We start from the raw sequence: 19,437 nt of genomic DNA, 5'->3' as shown, positions 1-19,437 counted from the left end.
GACCCAGATGACTTAGGTTTTATATGAGTTCTTGCATAAGTTCATAATATATGTTCCATAACTTTGTTAATGGTTACTGAGAGCTTGTCATGAAGTGACCTAAGTGAAACGTCATAGATTCTCGAAAAAAGCAACGCCTAATGAGACTCTGTCAAAGCCTTAGAACAGTCTAGTTAGGAAGATGGAATGCAAAATTAACCGAGTGTAGTCAATTCTCGCTTTAGTCGTTCTCGAACTAGCTCTCACTAAGTCTCTAGCATTACGAAGTATAGGAATGTTATACTTATGAAACATATCTTATAAACTTATGATTGTTCCAATCACAATCGCTGCTTTTACTGTTCATAATTTTTGCACAAATATGTACTGAGGAATATGCAGGATATACTCGAGAAATCAGATCAGTCATTCATATTTCTAGCTTTGTTTTACTAGTTTTGGCAGCCATATTGAAGGATTTCTGTTCTTCCCCCGCATTCAACCCACCAGTATGTCAGTGTAAATTATCTCAGGAATTTAACCTCCTCCCCAACCCAAAGCTCTCTGTATGAGTTCTTGCATAAGTTCATAATATATGTTCCATAACTTCGTCAATGGTTACTGAGAGCGTGTCATGAAGTGACGTAAGTGATACGTCATAGATTCTTGAAAAAAGCAACGCCTGATGAGACTCTGTCAAAGCCTTAGAACAGTCTAGTTAGGAAGATGGAATGCAAAATTAACCGAGTGTAGTCAATTCTCGCTTTAGTCGTTCTCGAACTAGCTCTCTGTAAGTCTCTAGCATTACGAAGTATAGGAATGTTATAACTATGAAACATATCTTATAAACTTATGATTGTTCCAATCACAATCGCTGCTTTTACTGTTCATAATTTTTGCACAAATATGTACTGAGGAATATGCAGGATATACTCGAGAAATCAGATCAGTCATTCATATTTCTAGCTTTGTTATACTAGTTTTGGCAGCCATATTGAAGGATTTCTGTTCTTCCCCCGCATTCAACCCACCAATATGGCCGTGTAAATTATCTCAGGAATTTAACCTCCTCCCCAACCCAAAGCTCTCTGCAGGTCTGACATTTACCATACAAATTATTTTACCGTCAGTGATACAGCGGCAACATTTTGCTCAACACAACTATTAATTTGATCTGTTGTACATTGTATAGCATCAAGCGTTCAAGTATAAAAGTATTGTAATTAACTCTTATAGGACAAAAATAACCTTACCGGAGAATCCTAAAGCAGTCCTGATGTTTAGTCACGGTCGTTTCTTCAAGAATGTCTGTTCCATTTTCAACAGCTTCGTTAAAATCGTTACTCTGGAGCATAGCCCACTCGATCACGCGCGACACTACTTCACGACACAAGCTGCTCGCGAGCAGCGCAGCGTCCGGGAGCGCGGATCGAGTGGGCTATGTCAGGAGTCACTGTCAGCCTTCATCCTCCTAGGCTCCTCCCACTTCAATCTACTCACGTGCAGGACTAGAAATAAGACAACTCATCCATGAAAAATTTCTCTACAATTCAATCTCGCGCCAAATTTAAAAATTCAAGAATGGCGCAGGTAGAAGTTCAGTTAGAGTTTAAAATTCTGTTGCATCTGATGGTCCAGTGCTAAAGTAGCAATTGCAAAGTTTGTTACAAGATCACGAAGGAAGACTAGATCACGGCTTCTCTCCCAGTCACATATTAGCTGAGCTTGTTAATGTCTTGAAGATTATGATAGATTACATTGTTAGGCCTAAGAAAAGCGAGGGTTGAGAATGGACGATCTCGACAATAAAACTAGCATATGATTGGTCAGGGTCAGCGCCGGAATAACTCTGTTAACTTAGTTTTCCTTTTTTACATAACCACCGTGGACCCTTACTTGAAACGGGCTGTCAACTGTGCCTTTAAGTTATTCCGAATTTAGAAGGTGTAACGAGAATTTCTTTACTAGTATCTAGGGTGGTTTTCATTTGCCTAATCGTCATTCAAGTTATCAAACATGTCCAGGGATTCGTTAAATACCATTGGGTTGCCAGAATAACTGAAACGCGTTGGGTCTACGTGATTTGAAGTTACCAAAAAGTAGCAACGTAGCCCAATATTATAAGAATTGATTTTGAAATAAGTGCTGCTACTTCACGGAGAATAGTTCATTTAAAACTAAAAATTAAAAATTATTTTCGGGAGCTTTCGAACCGTGGTTCTTCCTCAGCCGTACAAACTTAAAATGAATTTAGGTTAGGGGGCGTTTAAATTTAAAAAATGGGGTAATATTGTTTTTTGTTGCTGATAAGGATATGTAATAAATTCATTTTAAGTTTGTACGGCTGAGGAAGAACCACGGTTTGAAAGCTCCCGAAAATAATTTTTAATTTTTAGTTTTAAATAAACTATTCTCCATGAAGTAGCAGCACTTATTTCAAAATCAATTCTTATAAAGTTTTACCATGGAACGGAATTTTAATATTTATATCCCAATATTGTCTTGGGGTTTGAACTACTGACGTCAGTGTTAAAAAAATCAATAACCAAGGGTAACACATTTGTACTAAAATATTATCAATCATTAAGTCTTTTTAATCAGTTGTATACTGAGGTAGCTGACTTACGTACTAACACGCCTACACTTTTATGATTCACATAATTACCATTTTAACTTAATTTTTATATTTTAAAAATTGCTTAACTGATGGTGAGGTACTTATCGGTAGGCAGGCAGTGAGGAACCTTGGAGACCTGGCTTTTGTGCCGAGTCTCCAAAAGACGAAGCAAAATTAAAACAAAGATCGTAACTTACCTCCTTCTGGCTGCAATGAAAATAAGACTTGAAACTTTCTAGCAGTAAAAAAATGGCGTTTTAAGCGGTTCTCAGCGATGTTCCGATGGCACTGAAGTAGGTCGAAGACCAAAGCAAACAATTTAGAGAGAGAGAGAATCACGTTAAGTAACATTAAAATTTAAGACTGGATCACAAAGTGAACGCAACGGCTTCCAATTTTGAAATGAATTTAATAACACGAATTAAAATATTTTTTCGTTAAAAAATATGGACTGAAATAAAAATAACAGTCGTAAAAAACTGCTTTAAAAATATTTTCAAAAAACAAACAAGGCACGTGGCCTGGATGACGCAATGACAAAGGCTTATAAAGAGAAAATAAATCTCATCAGCGTAGTTGTCTCAAGATGTCTAGACTCTTGCAGACCACGTGACTCGTTTTTCATAACAGCTAAACGGAAAGTTGAGTCCCATATTTTCTTTATTTTGTTGGTAACCGCTAATTACCAACTGCAAATCTTCAATATCAGCGCTAATTATTTCTCGGAATAAATATTATTTCTGAAAAGACACACGCTATTGTTAAAGGCATTCATATAAATAACAATATCATTTCTAGAAAAAAGCTGAAAAGTAAAAGAAGTTTAATTTCATGAAAGTTGTCATTTTCAGGCGTCATCAACTATAAAGGTTTCAACTAAAGGCAAATAGAAATAAGGCAAAGGGAGAGACGACTGATGTTGATTTGTATTCAAATTACACCATTTATTCTTGTACAAAATTACACCGAAAAATAGTTGACCCTTAAGTGATTTACTTAAGAGCCACCTACTTACAATTTAATTAAATCAAGTAATTTAAAATAATTAATCGTATTAATTTAAACTGAAATAGTTATATATAGGATTAACATGAAATTATTCAAATTATTATAATTATTTTAATGAATATATAAAATTTGTATAACATATTAGAAAAAAATCGATGCCAAGCAAAAGTGTAATATTTGCTTTGCTCGTCTTGTTATTCATATTCAATTTATTTATTTTGTAACAAAATTATCTTTGAAAATGGAAACAAAAATGTTTTTCTTTTGCCCAATTGCTCAATATTTTTTAAAAAAACAATCTTTTGAATTGTAATTAAAATTTAGTTTTATGGAAAGTTGTTAAAACTATTTAATATTAAAAAATTAATGAGAACAAGTTGGGAAAACCAAAATATTACCTCTCCGTGTCGAGATGATTATATAAACTTAAGTATCCAATGAAAACGTCGACCTTTTACCCTCATCCTTTCCCGTGCTTTGCGCTTTCGCATTTCATCCTTACTCTCAACATTATCTTCCTCCATTTTACATACAAAAATCGAATACTCACTAAAAGAAGCGGCAAAAACCTGCTGGCTCTTTACAACCACTTAATTTGACTTCGAACACAAATATTTTCTGGTAGATAAATTAACAACCTACAAGCAATGAAAAATTCTCAAGAATGGCCCCCGCAAATTTAATAGGTCTATTTTCAACTAGGTGGGCGTATCTGATTAGATTTAAAATATATATTTTTGAAATTTTTGGTCTGGCTGTTATCTACACCTAGATGGTTTTCAGTCAAACAAACAAGGAGCATAAACACAATAGTGGAAGCTTCAGTCTTATTTAAAACATGTAAAACAATTATCATCTCTGCAAATAGCTTACACATGTCTTTTTTACCAATGCCTAACCGTTTGGATTTTTCTAAAGCAATCTCAGCACCAAAAATATTTTTTGATACAAAATAAATGTTTTATATTCTTATTAAGAATAAAACAAGAGGATAAAAAAGGTCTGTCCTTTCGTAATTTTTTAAGCTTTTATCATGATTACTCTATACAACAGTAACAAGGAGTATAAACCCATTAGTGGAAGCAGTATTTTTTTTCGAAACAATCTCGCTTATGTTTATCCTCTCTAGACTTCGCTAACAACGTATTACTCCTACGTAAAATATTAATAAACAGGCAAGGATTCATACCATTAAAGAAGGAGCTCAATATTATCCATATTTTCATTTCATATACAGAGAAAAGAAATTATTATGTTTCTGAGAGGAGCTTCCCATTTTGGTTGTTGTTTTGAAAAGTATATCACAATGCACGGGCCTTGATAGATATAGGAGGCAATGAATGAAATATCTCGCATGCACGGGCCTTGGTATATAGGCGATGATAATCTCTCTCTTTGCACGAGAGGTTTATCTTTAATATTTAAATAAATATAATTAATTTCAATTATTTTAATCTTCAATAATTAACATTAATAATAGTTAAATCGTTTAAAATAAAGTTATACCTATTATCATCTCAAACTTTGCTAATATTGACGTTTAAAGTGAAGGGTACCCCTCTTGCCCGCTCTCTTCAAATTTTGGGGTATATATACGATTCGTTTCCATTATAATAGTAAGGAAAAAGCGCAATTGCGAAAACCTTTGGTGGCGATCCAACCTTAGGGAGGCTAGACGTTTCTCGTAACCCTAGCTGATCGCCGCGGATATCCTAAAACCAAACGATGATAATGGAGTAGAAGCCAATGATACAGATTGGTGTTTATGTGGAATAGACGAAAGACCAGTGGATGGTGGTGATTAGAAGCCACTAAGAACAGACTGGTGTCCGTGTGGGATGGACGAAGACCAAAAGATGGTGGTGATTAGAAGCCAGTAAGAACAGACTGGTGTCCATGTGGGATGGACGAAGATCAAAAGATGGTGGTGATTAGAAGCCAGTAAGTACAGACTGGTGTCCGTGTGGGATGGACAAAGACCAGAAGATGGTGGTGTGAGAACTCAAGTAGAGGAGCCATTTCCGTGACTGTGAAAGCAGTTCGGAAATGGCGAACACGTTTGCTCCGATTTGGAAACTGCGAACGCGGTCACGTGGGTGTAACAACGGACAGACAGACACACAGACAGACAGACACACACACACAGATACGGCCGTTACAGAACCTCTCTTGGACTACGTCACACGGAGAGGTAAAAACATTTTGGTTTCACATTTTCAAAACTATTGCGAAAATTACTAAATTTAAATGAACATTTTATAATTTTTGTTTACGCACAGAATTAATTTCAAGAGATATTCAATACGTTTGTTTTAAATTTGAAAACATTTGATTTTGATTTAAATCATTAAGTGATTTGGCAAGAATTTATATTCTGTTCAATTTAAGAGAAATACAATTAAAATTGGGATTTTTTCAAATTAATCCTATTTTAATAAACGTAATTATTTAAATTGAAAAGTTAAATATCGTAATTATTATAATTATAACCAATTAAAGAACCCGCTTTATTAATAAAAATAAGAAAAATAATAATTAAAATCTAAGTTTCATGTAGATGAAAGGGATTTCCATTCTAAACCTGTGGCTTTTTGTTACCGGTTCTCTTACACAATGCATAGAGGGATGTTGGCTAGCGTCGCCTGCCACAGCTAACATTTTGCCCTAAGAACCACAGTTTACAAGTTTCGATTACAGTTGTTTTACGGATGACCCCTTAAATTTAATTAGAAAACTGAGAGACAATTCTAATTTAATTAAGGGGGCCTCCGTAAAACACTCCAATGATCATAACTTGTTTAGGTCGACCATCCTTTTAGGAATACCCTTTCTAAAGATTTATCTAGCTAATATGTTTAGCAAGATCTTCTCTCATATGGTAGCGAATCACGAAACTGCTTTTTGCGCCCCAAAACTACATTGGTTTTTTATTGGTTGTTGGTATTATTTACGCAATGGTTTTCGTTTAGGGTTCTATGGGTATTATGGCCACGCTGTTCCATTGGCTACCTCGAGAGAAGATCCTTTGGGGTTACATTTATGATTTTTCTTTATTACAATTTTGAAAACTTTCTCGGAATTGATTCGAATAACAGGATATGGGTTTGGAATTGCCGTTACTTTCCTTAAATTTTAGATTTGGTCGTTTTTTAGAATTTCCTTTGCCAACAATTATGCACTTTTTTCTTAATGAAAAGTACCCTAAATTTCTTAGCTTAATATCTCAACGCGGAGAACTCAGATGACACATAATTCATATTTAAATTACATCTGTTGTTTTTCTCCAGAAAAATAGTTCATCCTTAAGCATGATTACAAGTTTTGGATTTTATCAAGTACTATATTTTCGTCATTATGGTTCATTATTAAATATAATTTTTAAATTTTCAATTCTTTTTCGTGTTGAGGTTTAACATATAGCGTCAAATATTTAAGGTTGTAACTAATATTTGAAAAATCAACATGTTGATTATTCTCTTTGTGGTAAAATTCATGACTTGACAATATTTAACATGTGCTAATGTCGACCAATTCTACAGACTAAGAATAACTAAGACTCATCTTTGTACCGGATTATTCTTGGTTTTATATCTAAAGGCGTTTTCCCTTCCGCATTCATGGCTTCAATATCAGCTCCTTCTTTAATCAAACAAGCAACCACATCGGAACTATTCCACCTAACTGCGAAATGCAATGGTGTGTCTTTGTCTTTGTTAACCACGTTGACTTGCGCGCTTTTATCCAACAGTAAACGAACCACTTCAACGGTACTTTGTACAGCCGCTATATGTAGCGGAAACAGACCGATAGAATTTTGCAAGTTAATTGTGGCACCTTTTTCCAACATGGCCGATACGGCGTCTACATTTCTGTGTGACACGGCGTAGTGGAGTGGTGTGAAATTACTTTCGTCTTTACTGTTAACGTTGGAACCGGCATTAAGTAATTTACTAATGATATCAGAGTAACCCTTTTCGGACGCCAAAAGAAGGCAATCATCAATATCTTCAAGGTTTTTGTCATAATTAAGCAGGAATTCTACAATTTCCGAAGATTTGTAATAAACCGCGACTTTCAGTGCAGTCCAAAATGAATAGTAGGCGTTGATATTGGCCCCAGTTTCGATAAGAAATTTAATCATATTGATGTTTTCATTCTTTATGGCGTTGTACAAAGGTGGTATGATAATTTTCCTCTTGTAAGAATCGTGAACTTCCCACTCGTGCCTTTCAGCTGAATAAGGTGGGTTCAATGGGAACCCTTTCTCTAGAAGGTAAGCGACAGTTTCAACATATCCCCCATCAACAGCCAAATTTAATGCAGTGTAATACGTTCGCTGATCGAACATATTACTGAAGTCCCATGTTTCTTCGGAAGCGAATGGTAGAATTTGACGCATCTCCGTGTTAACCTCTTGAAGGATTTCTTTCAATTGGTCCAGTTTACCATTAATCGCCGCGTCATTCAATTTAAGCAGGGTCTGGGAAGTTTTTTCAAATTCCTTACGAAGTTCTTTGAGAAATTCAAAGTTCACCATCAATTTAGTCAGAGGTTTTAGACGTTCTTGTATCGCATAGTCTTGATACAACGTTGCCTCTAAAATTGTTTTCCTGTCGCCTGGAGTGCAATTTTGAAGAGAGTTTAGAATGATGTTAGAAAGTTCGATGTATTCTTCCTTGATGGTTAAATATAGTACCGTTTGGTTATTTTTGTTTCGAGATGTAAGATGATGAAGAAATAACGGAGTGTCTTTAAAACAATTGAGCAAGAATTCCAGTATGCTTTCTTGGTAATGCGAGACCAACTGGTGCAATGATAGGTTACACGCATTTTCTTCATCATAATGCTTCTGTTGTAGAAACCTTTGGTGCAGAATGTTACCAATTCGGTTCAGAATTTCCTCTTCAATTTCGTGACGATATAGTAATTGATTAAAGAATTTCTTCACAACATCAAACTCATCTTTAACTATGATATCAATCATAAGGTCAAGTACGTAGGTGTCTTCATGATGAATATCGTTTATTTGGTTAATTAAATAATCGGCCACAAAATAATCAGCGATTATCGCAAGTCTGTCGAACTGTTCTTCCATGTCGCAAAGTATAAATCTGCCACCTTCGTCAATTTCAAGACCAAGAGATTGTAATTTCTCTTCCGTTAGGCCTAACTTGAGTTTTAACGATTTTGCATAGAACAATTTACGCGAATCATAATCCAACGATACAATAAAAGGCTGTAATGGCAATAGTGCCACAAGAGCTCCGATATTTTCCATACTAAGTGCAACGTCAAACGGAGTTTCATTGTTGTGATTCACCGCGTTAAGATTTCCTCCACCATTTAAGATTAAACTTACTATACGTGGTAAAATACCTTCGTTGATTTTTGCAGCTTCGTGTAATGGAGTGTTTCCATTATTATCTACCGCGTTGACAAGAGCTCCAAGTTTCAACACCAAGGAAACTCCTTCAGGATTTTTGGAGAAAACGGACCGGTGTAAGACGGTGCTTCCCGAATCTTCACCGCATCTATTAACATCGACACCACGGCTAAGTATTGTCCGCAAAATTTTAAGTCTTCCCATTGTAAATGCATATCCTAATAAGCTATCAATTATGTAGTTAATGTCCACGAAAATGGTCGTTTCTAATCCACGGTCCAATAAAATCGAAAGCGTGTCATCTTGGTTCTTGTCAATGATGGTCATAATGGCTTCCCAGTTTTTTAATATGCGACTGCTCTCGGGCAATCTAGATAAAATCAGTTGAACCATTTCTTCGCTACCCGAAAATAAGGCGTCTTCAAGCAAACTATCGTAAGGCAGACCGAATATGAACGGTACGGCGGATGGTACTTGCTCCATGAGAAACTTGGCAGATTCTAATCGCCCATTCCGAACCGCGATATTCAATGCTGTTGAATCAGAGTACGTGCTATCGTTCACTGCTAGCATTAAAGAGTGGCGAGTATCTTTATCGCCAGCTTGTTTTAAAATGTATTGCAAGTCCTTTACTTTTCCCCGTTCAGCTGCATCAAACAATTCAGTTGTCAAATACATTTTCTCTCGTACCTCAAACGCTGTCGACTTCATTACATCGCCAGTGTGTTCTTCTATGCAATTCATAAATATTTCCCGATATTTCCTATTAATCATGTTTCCAAATAAAAATATACGTTGCACCTTTTTAGATGATTCTTGCATTTTCCCAAGTAGATAATCCAAGAGTTCCTCTCTATCCGAATTATTGTTCTTCAAGGAATGCACGGTTGATGTTTCAAAATCCTGATTAACAGCGTTAATGAAATGGACCAAGGTTTCGGCTTCAGGTTTGTTTAAACAACAATCCACGAGAAATTTAAATATTTCTTTAAGGTTGTAATCCATGGTCACATGTAAAGCGGTTTTTTCATTTATGTCAGACGACCAGTAAGAATGATTGGAAATCCCTTGAAACAATTTCGAAAATGCGACACTGAAATGCTCAACAACAGAACTGTAATCTGTCAAGTTCTTTAAATATTCATTTAAAAATGCACGAACAATATTATATCTTCCCTCAATCAAAATTTCTGTCATTATAGCTATAACGATGCTTTCATTGATGCGTGGTTTCTCTAGGACATTAATGAGAAATTTGGCGACAAAAAATTCCGCGAAGGTACGATGGACGAATTGAATTCGGGTTTTAACTCTGACAACCAATCCCACTTTTAAGGCGATTTCCTCAAGTATCTTCTTGGTTACTGGTTCAAAGTCTTGCATTTCAATCGGGGCTGAATCTTCAATTTGGTATAGTAACTCAATAGCCAACTGACCATGAAATTGGGTTAACTGCCTTATGGCCAGTTTTTCATTGTTGTCCAAACTGATATTGCCGCGGGTACTAGTAAGTTTTTCTTTCTCGTAAAATTCGATCTTCTTTTGCTCAAAGGCTTCGTATAAACTAACCAAGGATATTTTATCTGATATATTACTAATATCCGTGTCTTCATATACTTCGGCTAACAGCAGACACTGCAATAGAACGCCGGTAAATTTTGTTTCCTCGTCGGCGAATATATTGTCATGGATGGATATTCTAAAAACGTCTATCAATTTCTTTGCTTTATTCGTCAAATCATAACTTGTTTCATTATTAGCATTTTCAAGCCAAGTATTCACTAAAAATTTAACTTGATCCTCCATCGTAAATCCACGCATAACAAAACAATACGTTTTTAGCACCATTTCAATTTGGTCTCTTGAGAATGGTCTTGAGGTGACAAAAATGTTCGTGACCTTGGTTTTCATTAAGATGCTAAGTAATTCGATGAAAACGCTTTCGTAATTGGGGCAGATTTCATCAAATGCATCGAATAACAGAACCACATCACCGGAATCAACTAATTTTCGTTTAAATAAGTTTTTATCCAACGTGGTTGCGAGTTCAGTATTGTCGTTACAATTCATAATTTTATCTATTAAGAAATCAACCGCGTTTGATACTTTGGGTTTGCCAAATTTTTTAAGGTCAAAATCCTTGCACACTTCTTTAAAGACCTCGGTACAATCATTAAGATTAATTCTAACCACCCATAAACTCTGATTATTTGACTTAATCTGGAGGCTTAAACTAGTTAGCGCAGTTGTTTTACCCATTCCGGCTGTGTCTGAAATGACCAGCGACTTAATACGGTTCCTTACATTTTCTATTTCACTTTCTTTCCAATTATAGGTTTTTGTAATATCCATGTAATCGTACAGTTTATCAAACACCGTCACCACGAGCTCATTATGGTTTAGATTTTGTCTAATGTAATCTACAGAACCGTGGGTTTCTTTCCATTTCAAAATATTCGACTCAAGCGTCAACCAATGAACATTTTTTGCGTTTTTCGAAGTCGCGACTTGTTCAACTAATTGAGAGAAATGTTCGCGTTCATTATTACCTAGTATGAAAATCCTACCACGCTCTATATTAAAATGACCCTCATCGCACTTTTGCACGAAATCCTTTTTTACACCAAAAGGTACCAAATGGTAATAGTTTATTCCACTAATTGCAATAATATCTCGAGTATTTTCTCTATTCAATAAAACATTGTCATTAACCTCGAATTCTAATAGAAAAACTCTCGGGACGTAAGAACTCGTTATTTTTCCCAAGTCTGGGATTTGATTCCCGATTTGTATAAGTCTGTCTTTCATTAATGAAATTATGGTTGAATTGTCAATGATATCTTGAATTACATCGTTTTCATGAAGAAGATGTTTCAAAGATATTTCTTCATCAGAGCCTTGAAATATCACCATGTTTTTTGACAAAAGCATTTCTTGGGCGTTTGATGTCAAGTCAGTCCATTTAAAACCTTCAAAGTCCACAATTTTGGGGGCATCTTTAAGTTTCTTCTTAGTTAACTTTTCCAAGTAGATGGTTATATCGGATCTAATTTCACTAATTATGATAAGTTTGACGTTTGGCTTAACTTTGGGATTAATCAAGACTTTTACTAGTTTCTTAAAAAATTCTTTGACTTCATCTTCGTCCGAATTAACTGGGTTCACATTACAATCTAAAACTAAAAGTACTTTTCCAAAGGCCTCTGACATAAGAACTTCTTTTAAACTAACTGACTTATTTAAAGCTAGTACATTCTGTAAGCGCAAAAGTAAATAGTGATCATGAGATTTAAGTAACTTGTTTATCATGGCGGCAACAACGTAGGTATCGCAATCATTAGATGTTCGAATTTGTAATGTCTGTAAATCTGTTTTGACAAATTTCTTGACATCTTTACTAAGACCGCATTTTTTGCTGAAACAATCAGTCATCTTTTCCAACTTTTTACTGTACTCGATTGACTCATTTTTAAACGCAAATTTTTGAACCTCATGAAATTTCAAAGATTTTTCAGCTTCTTCCTTCAATTTTGGGTAAAATGCAAGTAATCTCTTAACAAAAGATACTAATTGACCTAAATGTCTTCCACTGTCACACAGTGACTTAACTTTATCAGATTTGATTTCTAAGTATTGCAATTGTTCCAGTACGTAATTAGGGTCTATTTTATCTTGTTCCAGAATATGTTTAAACAATGTGAATGGTTTAAAATATTTGGGAACACCTCGTATCCATTGAAAGTTTTTTAAAAACTTATGTTCGGGCAAGGTAAAGACACTGAGGTTACATGTGTTTTCTTTAAATGGTTTGGTTTGATACCTGACTGGAAAAAAGCCTTCACATTTTTTCTGGGCGCAAACGAATGCTTTGGTTTTGGTATTAGGAATTGCGCAATTGTCAAGCCATTTAAACTGGGGTATAAGTAACGTCTTGCATTCGTCACCCACCGGTGACACGTCATTCACAGGCCAATCTATTACGACCATCATATCATGACTTGATGACAGGTACTCTAAAATGAGTTGTAAACTGCTGGAATCTTGATAGTACTGATCAGTCAAAGAAAAATTGTGCGAATCAGGTTTTGATATAAGAACAACATTCCCAATATGTTTGTTGAAGCAGTTAACCACATTTGGTGATACAACAAAGTTGGTGATGTCCAAGTTATTCAGGTCAAATTTCTTGTCTGAAATACGGATATCGAGGTCATCAACCAATTTGAGTAACATATCCTCACAACCGACGCTATCAAAGACCTCAGTGTGAACCAAGTACCCGTCATCAGCATTCTCGCGTCTTAGAAACTTATCACTTATTCTAACTAAGTACTGGGCACTAAATGCCGCGATTTGAGCCAACCATCCACCGAGACCATGTCCAGTGAAAAATAATTGGAAACGCGCTGGTAATTTCCCTTTGAATTCCTCAAGTTCTTTGATGACCTCGTACGCGAAAGTGACCGCTGAATGGACTTGCTTGTGGTATCTTTCGTATATAGCTTGTAAGTGAGTTTTGTACGGTTCCTTATTGGTGTTTTCAGAACCGCGATGCGCGATGACCACTTGAATTTTCATAATGTTTATAAACGCAATTCCAAAGTAACCGTTTTCACTATTAGATGCTGTTGTTAACATTTTCCAACTTTTTGGCAAAATATCTTTACTTTCGTTTTGATGCGAGTTTTCAAGGCATTTAGCAGCAAATTGCAATAATTCGTAAGTTGATGGTCGGATAAGGGCATCTAGTTGCAATAACTCAAATCTAGTCTTACTTGCAATTAGTTGGAAACATTTATTTTTTTCTATTCTGTTTTTGATATTTGGTTTGCTGAGAGACAAATGAAAGTCGTACTCCAAATTGTTTGAATACGGAGCGGTTGCAGTTTCTTCGTCTTCGGACTCGTCAGTAGAAGTTGACTCTTCGGATGATGTCTCACTCCCTTCAGCTGAAGTGTGCAATTGTATTAACATTGTGCAAATGCTTTGCTTAAATCATACTTCATTGAAGCAATGGTTTAGGAACTACTCATAGAAAGAATAGAAAGGATCTACTCGACATCTACAACCAAAAACAGAAAAATTATAGTTGCCAACAGATGATGAAATTAAAATCCAACAGTATGTCACGATTTAGTCATTAAGTTTATTTCAATAATATTCATAGAGTGATGCTTGTATTCGCTACTATCTCTCTACCATTACTTCAAGTAAACCTGCCATTAACCATACCTCTAGCTGATGACTTGTCTTTTTCCGGTTCACTTTTGGATTCCAATTCTTCAATGGCGTTCAGATTCTCCATATCGCTCAATCTATCTTCCTTAGGTTTGGAACACATTTTAAGTTCGATTTTGGTGATTTGTTCCCGCTCAGCCAAATTAAGAACTGCGTAATGACAATAAGACGTTAAATTTAAAAAATATTTAAACCCTAAATGCGCTCGGAAAGTAAATTAATTTAATAACTTACCTTGCAAGCAGACACCTTGTTGCTAAAATATCAGATAATCCTCATTTCGATCCTTCTTCATTCTAAGAAGAGTTTGTTTTTAAAATCTCATAAGATAGAAGGGAGTCTTGTCTTTGGTTTTTACCTCTCCGTGTAAGCTATGTCCGATGCCAGTCTTCCTCTTTCACACTGGCCCTTTTTGAACCGAACTCGACCTCATGGTACCTTAGAAAAAAATCTGGATAACACTTCAACGAAATCTTCTCTAAAAAATGCTTATCGCACCTTTTGATATTGATACCCATAGAGTCTCTTTATCCTGTTTTCTAATATTATTGCAATGATAAATATAGTCGCAAGGGGAAACAAGACTGATCTACTCCTCATTTAAAGGGATAGTATACTGGTATAAATCAATCATTTATTTTCAAAAGAAATGTGTTTGAAACAAAATATGAAAGAAAGCCTATGTGCTATGTTTTGAATAATTATCTATTGTAATTTCACTAATATTTCTTGATGCGGCACTCTTCATGGAGCAAACGACTCGACCTTTAGATTTATTCCACCAACAGTGTTCATTTAATATTACATAAATAAAGGTAACAAACTTTTCAACTTCTCATTTAAGTATTTAAAACTATCCAAACTCTGAGTTGAAATTAACATTTACTATAGATAGTATACATACATAGAGGATTCATACCATTTACACCAAAAAGCCAGGTTACGTAAAGGACTAAAGCATTAGGGTTTTTGACCTCCAGGTGTAAATGGTATGAATCCTCCATGTGTGTAAACTATCAATGCCCAAAATAACTACTTTACGTGCTTTTTGTATCGCACTAAGGGTAAAATGCGTTATAGAAAACAGTAATATTTCATAATTTCGTGAAATTAAAAATAAAATAATTCTTAAATAATAATGAATTTTTAATTTACCTTAGTTTCTGAACGCTGCTGTAACGTTAAGCCCTGAAGTATTTAAAATTATCCGGTGTAGCTGATTCAAAACAACAAACGACATTTGATGATAAGATTAAAAGTCCTTCGTTATTGGTTCGTTCTGTGACTCCTTACTATGATGTCATACAGGGTGATCTAGCTAATCGAGACCAACACTTTCTATGTTTTAAGTTAGTACGATAATCAAATAATCAGGTGGTTTCGTCGAGGGCCACACACTGTAACTTTGACCGCACGTCCTTGGGTAACGACCCCTAGACATTGTCTTGTTTCTAGGCGTCTAGATATGACGAAGACAATAAAGACTCGGTTTTCAAGAAATTAAAATAATTTCAGTTTTAAAACAACATTGCGTGTATTTTCAAAAATAAAATTAATCGGCTATGTTAAGTTCAACATTGCGATCTACTTTTAAACCCGTGCTATACACACAATGTTATATGTAATTAACCACCGGTGTCAAATAGCAAAACCACCTTGTTCCAAAGATAAGGTTAAAAGTGCGTAGACGTATAAAATTATTTCCTCTTTAGAGTGAAGCTAGAATTATTTAACAAGTTGGGAAAACCAAAATATTACCTCTCCGAGTAAAGACGACTACTTACAAACTAATTTACCCAGATATGGAAATGTTTCTTAAGTTAAAATTTATGAAATATTAAAGCAGTATACAAAGCATAGCAAATATACTGTAAATCAGACGACATTTTACATCCAATAATGATATACTTGTACACATTAAAATCATCCGATGGAAAAAAAAACGGGAAATGAAGAGATAAAACTTTGGAGGGATACTACCTTTACGTGTTTGTAAAGGCCCAATTTTCTACTCCTCAACTGTATGCCCTCTATGTTCAAAGCCATATTCACAACAGGGTTGCCATATAAACACTATCCTCTCGTTTCACCTCAACGATTTTCTTAGTTTGTCAACATGACTGTTAACGTTACATAACACCAAAGCTTATTTGTGGCTACACACACTGAAAGTAAATGCGTACCATAAAAAGCATGAAAACACGAAGCTATTATCCGATTACGATCAGACCTTTCACTGGTCTGGGCTGCGTTCAGCAGAGCTCACCAAAAAAGACAGCGGATTTTGGAAATGTTTACCGGTGAGCTCTGTCGTCATAGCTTTTCTCCGGGTCATCGGCGTTTTATAAATGACGCTAGCGCAATAAAGCGTGCAAGGTACCAAGGCTTAACAAAAATTGTATGATAACATATTTATAGAGATAGATAACAACTTTTATAATTAAAATTAGAAACTAACATTTCTCTTAAAATTCTCGCGTGATCAACTGGTTTCACGCCAATTAAATAGCTATAGTCCCATAGAGCTATTTGTATTAATTCATCCATGGTTTTTTCGCCAAGCTGAGAACTACACGTTTTACGTCACGTTATCCAAAAGCCGACTATTTTCTTTGAAGACCGCGCTAGCTCAGCGCTAAGCACCGTGACGTCAAAATTCAAAAACAAAATCCCGTTATGTAGGACACTGCTTACAGCGCTGGGCTCTGCTGAACGCGGCCCAGATTTCCACCATGATTATAAAATCTAAGCCTAATTATTTAATAGTGTATTTAACTTTCGGCTCACTCTGAACCGTTAATGTCTCTGCATTACAGAAACGAAAACCAAACCCAAGCGTTTACTTTTTGGTTCACTAGGCCTATTGACAAATAAAAGTACATTTGACGAACACAGTAGCATTGCGCTTGTATTCACTTTAGGAAGGATTATGCTATAAACAGATGTAGTATAGCTTAAGTAATATATAAAAATCCATTTTAAATAATAATATTAAAAAAACTCTTTGGAATATCAAAATGAAATAGAGCTTTAAAGCTACAAAAGTACTAAATGCATCATAATTACGAAAAATATTTCCACATATTCATTTTATATTATGGAAAACGGGAATATTAAGGTTCTGAAGGATTTCTATACACATCAAAACAAAACGAACTTCTAACGCAGCGCACTAGTGTAACAACGGACGGACACATATAGACAAACACATAGACTGCTGTTTTACCCTTTCCGTATTAATTTGGAGTTTAGAGACATGATTATCTTAAATATTAAAATAAATATAATTAATATTAAATATTTTCTTCGATAGTTGTTCGCCTTATTGAGCGTTACATCGTTTTGAAAAAGAATAATTAAACATTCTTGAGAGACTTGACTAATATTGGCGTTTGAAATGAAGCATACGCCGGTTGCTTCGCCTTACTCAAATAGGTAGTATATAAAGGTGTCGAACCGCAGCTATGGATAAGAACAGCGCAATTGCGTGAACCTTTGGTGGAAGCCCCTCCATTGGAAGGCCAGACGTTTCTCGTAACCCTGGCCGATCGCCGCGTATGTCTTAACCTTAACGATGATGATGGAGTAGAAGCCAGGTGTACAGACTGGTGTCCATGTGGGATGGACAAAAACAAAGACCAGAAGATGGTGGTGTTAGAAGCCAGGTGTACAGACTGGTGTCCATGTGGGATGGACAAAAACAAAGACCAGAAGATGGTGGTGTTAGAAATCAGATGTACAGACTGGTGTCCATGTGGGATGGAGAAAGAGCAGATGACGGTGGTGATTAGAAGCCAGTGTGCACAGACTGGTGTCCATGTGAGATGGACAAAGACTACAAGAGGGTGGTGATTAGAGGCCAGTGTGTACAGACTGGTGTCCATGTGGGATGGACAAAGACCAGAGGCTGGTGATGTTAACAGGCAATGGAGTAATAGCCTGTAAGTGTAATACAATTTTCGAAATTTCCGGAAATTGAGAACACGTGTGCTCCGATTTGCAAACTGCGAACGCGGTCACGTGGGTGTAAGAACAGACAGACACACACACACCCACACAGACATGTCGAAATTAGAACCTCTCCGTGACATGCGTCACTCGGAGAGGTAAAAACTTCAATCACCTACACATAAAATACATGAAAATAATCTTGAAATTTGAACCTAAAATATTTAGTAATGCTCCATAACCCTTTTAAAGTTAAAAACTCATTACGCAGAAGCGCGATTCAGAGTGGTGTTCATGGATCTTGTAAAATAACAAAATGATATTTGAATGAATCAGGGTTTATTGCGTTTCAGAATCCATCAAAATCTAATTGTAATGACAGTTTAAAAGCTAACAAGTTGGGAAAACCAAAATATTACCTCTCCGAGTCGGGGAAAAAGACTAGTATACGACTCAATATAGAAATCCTAATCGCTAATCCTAGGTTTCAAATCATTAGTTACAAAGAATATATAAGTTCTATGTTAAATTTTATTCCCTGATGCATACCACTAGCTTTGCCTTATATAACGTTTAATTCAGAATAAAATCTGTAAGACACGATTTCCATTAGAACATACCTTAACGAGAAGATCTTGATTCCTTTCTAAGGAAAAACTGAACTTTCCTTATCACTTTTTCAAAGTTATAGAACTGAAAGGGTTTCTTTTACCTTAGCGTTTATCTCGGTAATTTTAAAGTTCACTTTCAAATCATAAATCTTTATTTAATCTCTAGTCTCCCTAATTAAAACAACATGATATGTCCTAAACGTATCTCTAATTTTCATTACTACCAATTTATGCAAAACTACTAATGGCTAATTCGAACCAAAAAAACCCACTCGTACGTCTAAAACAAGGTTCTGGGAAAACACACTTATGTTTAGTAAGTCGACAGAATTAATTATAATAAAATATTTATTGACTGTGCTCATCAAGTGTCCAATATAAACTGACTACAAAGTAGGTAGCTCCTTTATGAGGAAACCTCGTTATTCGCTATAGGTGACGCGCACTAGTGGAATATATCAGGGTATACTAGTGGCGATACTAACAATATATGGTAATGTTATTAAGAGTATATAGCAAGAGTATATATCAAGTGTATTACGAAAGTATATAACATCTTTCATTCTTTAAAAAATTCAAGTATTACGAAAACGTTTTGGATTGAAAATATTAGTTCTTGTTCGGGTTGACCTTGGTTGTTGTGTACTTGCTGT

At 35.4% G+C, this 19,437-nt stretch overlaps 1 protein-coding gene across 4 annotated transcripts; it reads right to left on the bottom strand.

Moving 5' to 3' along the window:
• Positions 1-3,512: 3,512 nt before the first annotated feature.
• On the bottom strand, positions 3,513-15,429 carry LOC149619134 (uncharacterized). Of its 4 annotated transcripts, none has more exons than XR_016375577.1 (5): positions 14,584-15,343; positions 14,460-14,521; positions 14,220-14,375; positions 5,111-13,936; positions 3,513-5,016 (listed from the first exon to the last, which is right to left on the bottom strand). XR_016375577.1 is itself a non-coding variant. In XM_089855938.1 (5 exons), the coding sequence occupies exons 4-5, from the start codon at positions 14,326-14,328 to the stop codon at positions 7,155-7,157; spliced, it is 6,891 nt and encodes a 2,296-aa protein (XP_089712064.1). In that variant the 5' UTR covers positions 14,329-14,375; positions 14,460-14,521; positions 14,584-14,663; positions 15,381-15,429; the 3' UTR covers positions 3,513-7,154. The 4 variants fall into 4 exon arrangements, 3 of the variants coding, with proteins under 3 accessions (XP_089712064.1, XP_089712065.1, XP_089712066.1); XM_089855938.1 differs by adding an exon at positions 15,381-15,429 and having other exon boundaries at positions 3,513-13,936; positions 14,584-14,663; XM_089855939.1 differs by having other exon boundaries at positions 3,513-13,936; positions 14,584-14,663; positions 14,724-15,343.
• Positions 15,430-19,437: the final 4,008 nt, after the last annotated feature.

This window comes from Phalangium opilio, unplaced genomic scaffold, assembly GCF_054372755.1.
Source record: "Phalangium opilio isolate 3A_F unplaced genomic scaffold, DU_Popi_V2 ptg000209l_1, whole genome shotgun sequence".
Lineage (NCBI taxonomy): Eukaryota > Metazoa > Arthropoda > Arachnida > Opiliones > Phalangiidae > Phalangium > Phalangium opilio.
Note: the sequence above shows the minus strand (reverse complement) of the source record. Positions and strands in the feature narration are given on the sequence as shown.

Bases quoted from the DNA above. Each gene is read 5' to 3' on its own strand.
- LOC149619134 (XM_089855938.1), bottom strand. From the start codon at position 14,328: ATGTGTTCCAAACCTAAGGAAGATAGATTGAGCGATATGGAGAATCTG. The intron at 13,937-14,219 runs GTATGGTTAATG...TGCACACTTCAG, and splicing joins AGACAAGTCATCAGCTAGAG to CTGAAGGGAGTGAGACATCA.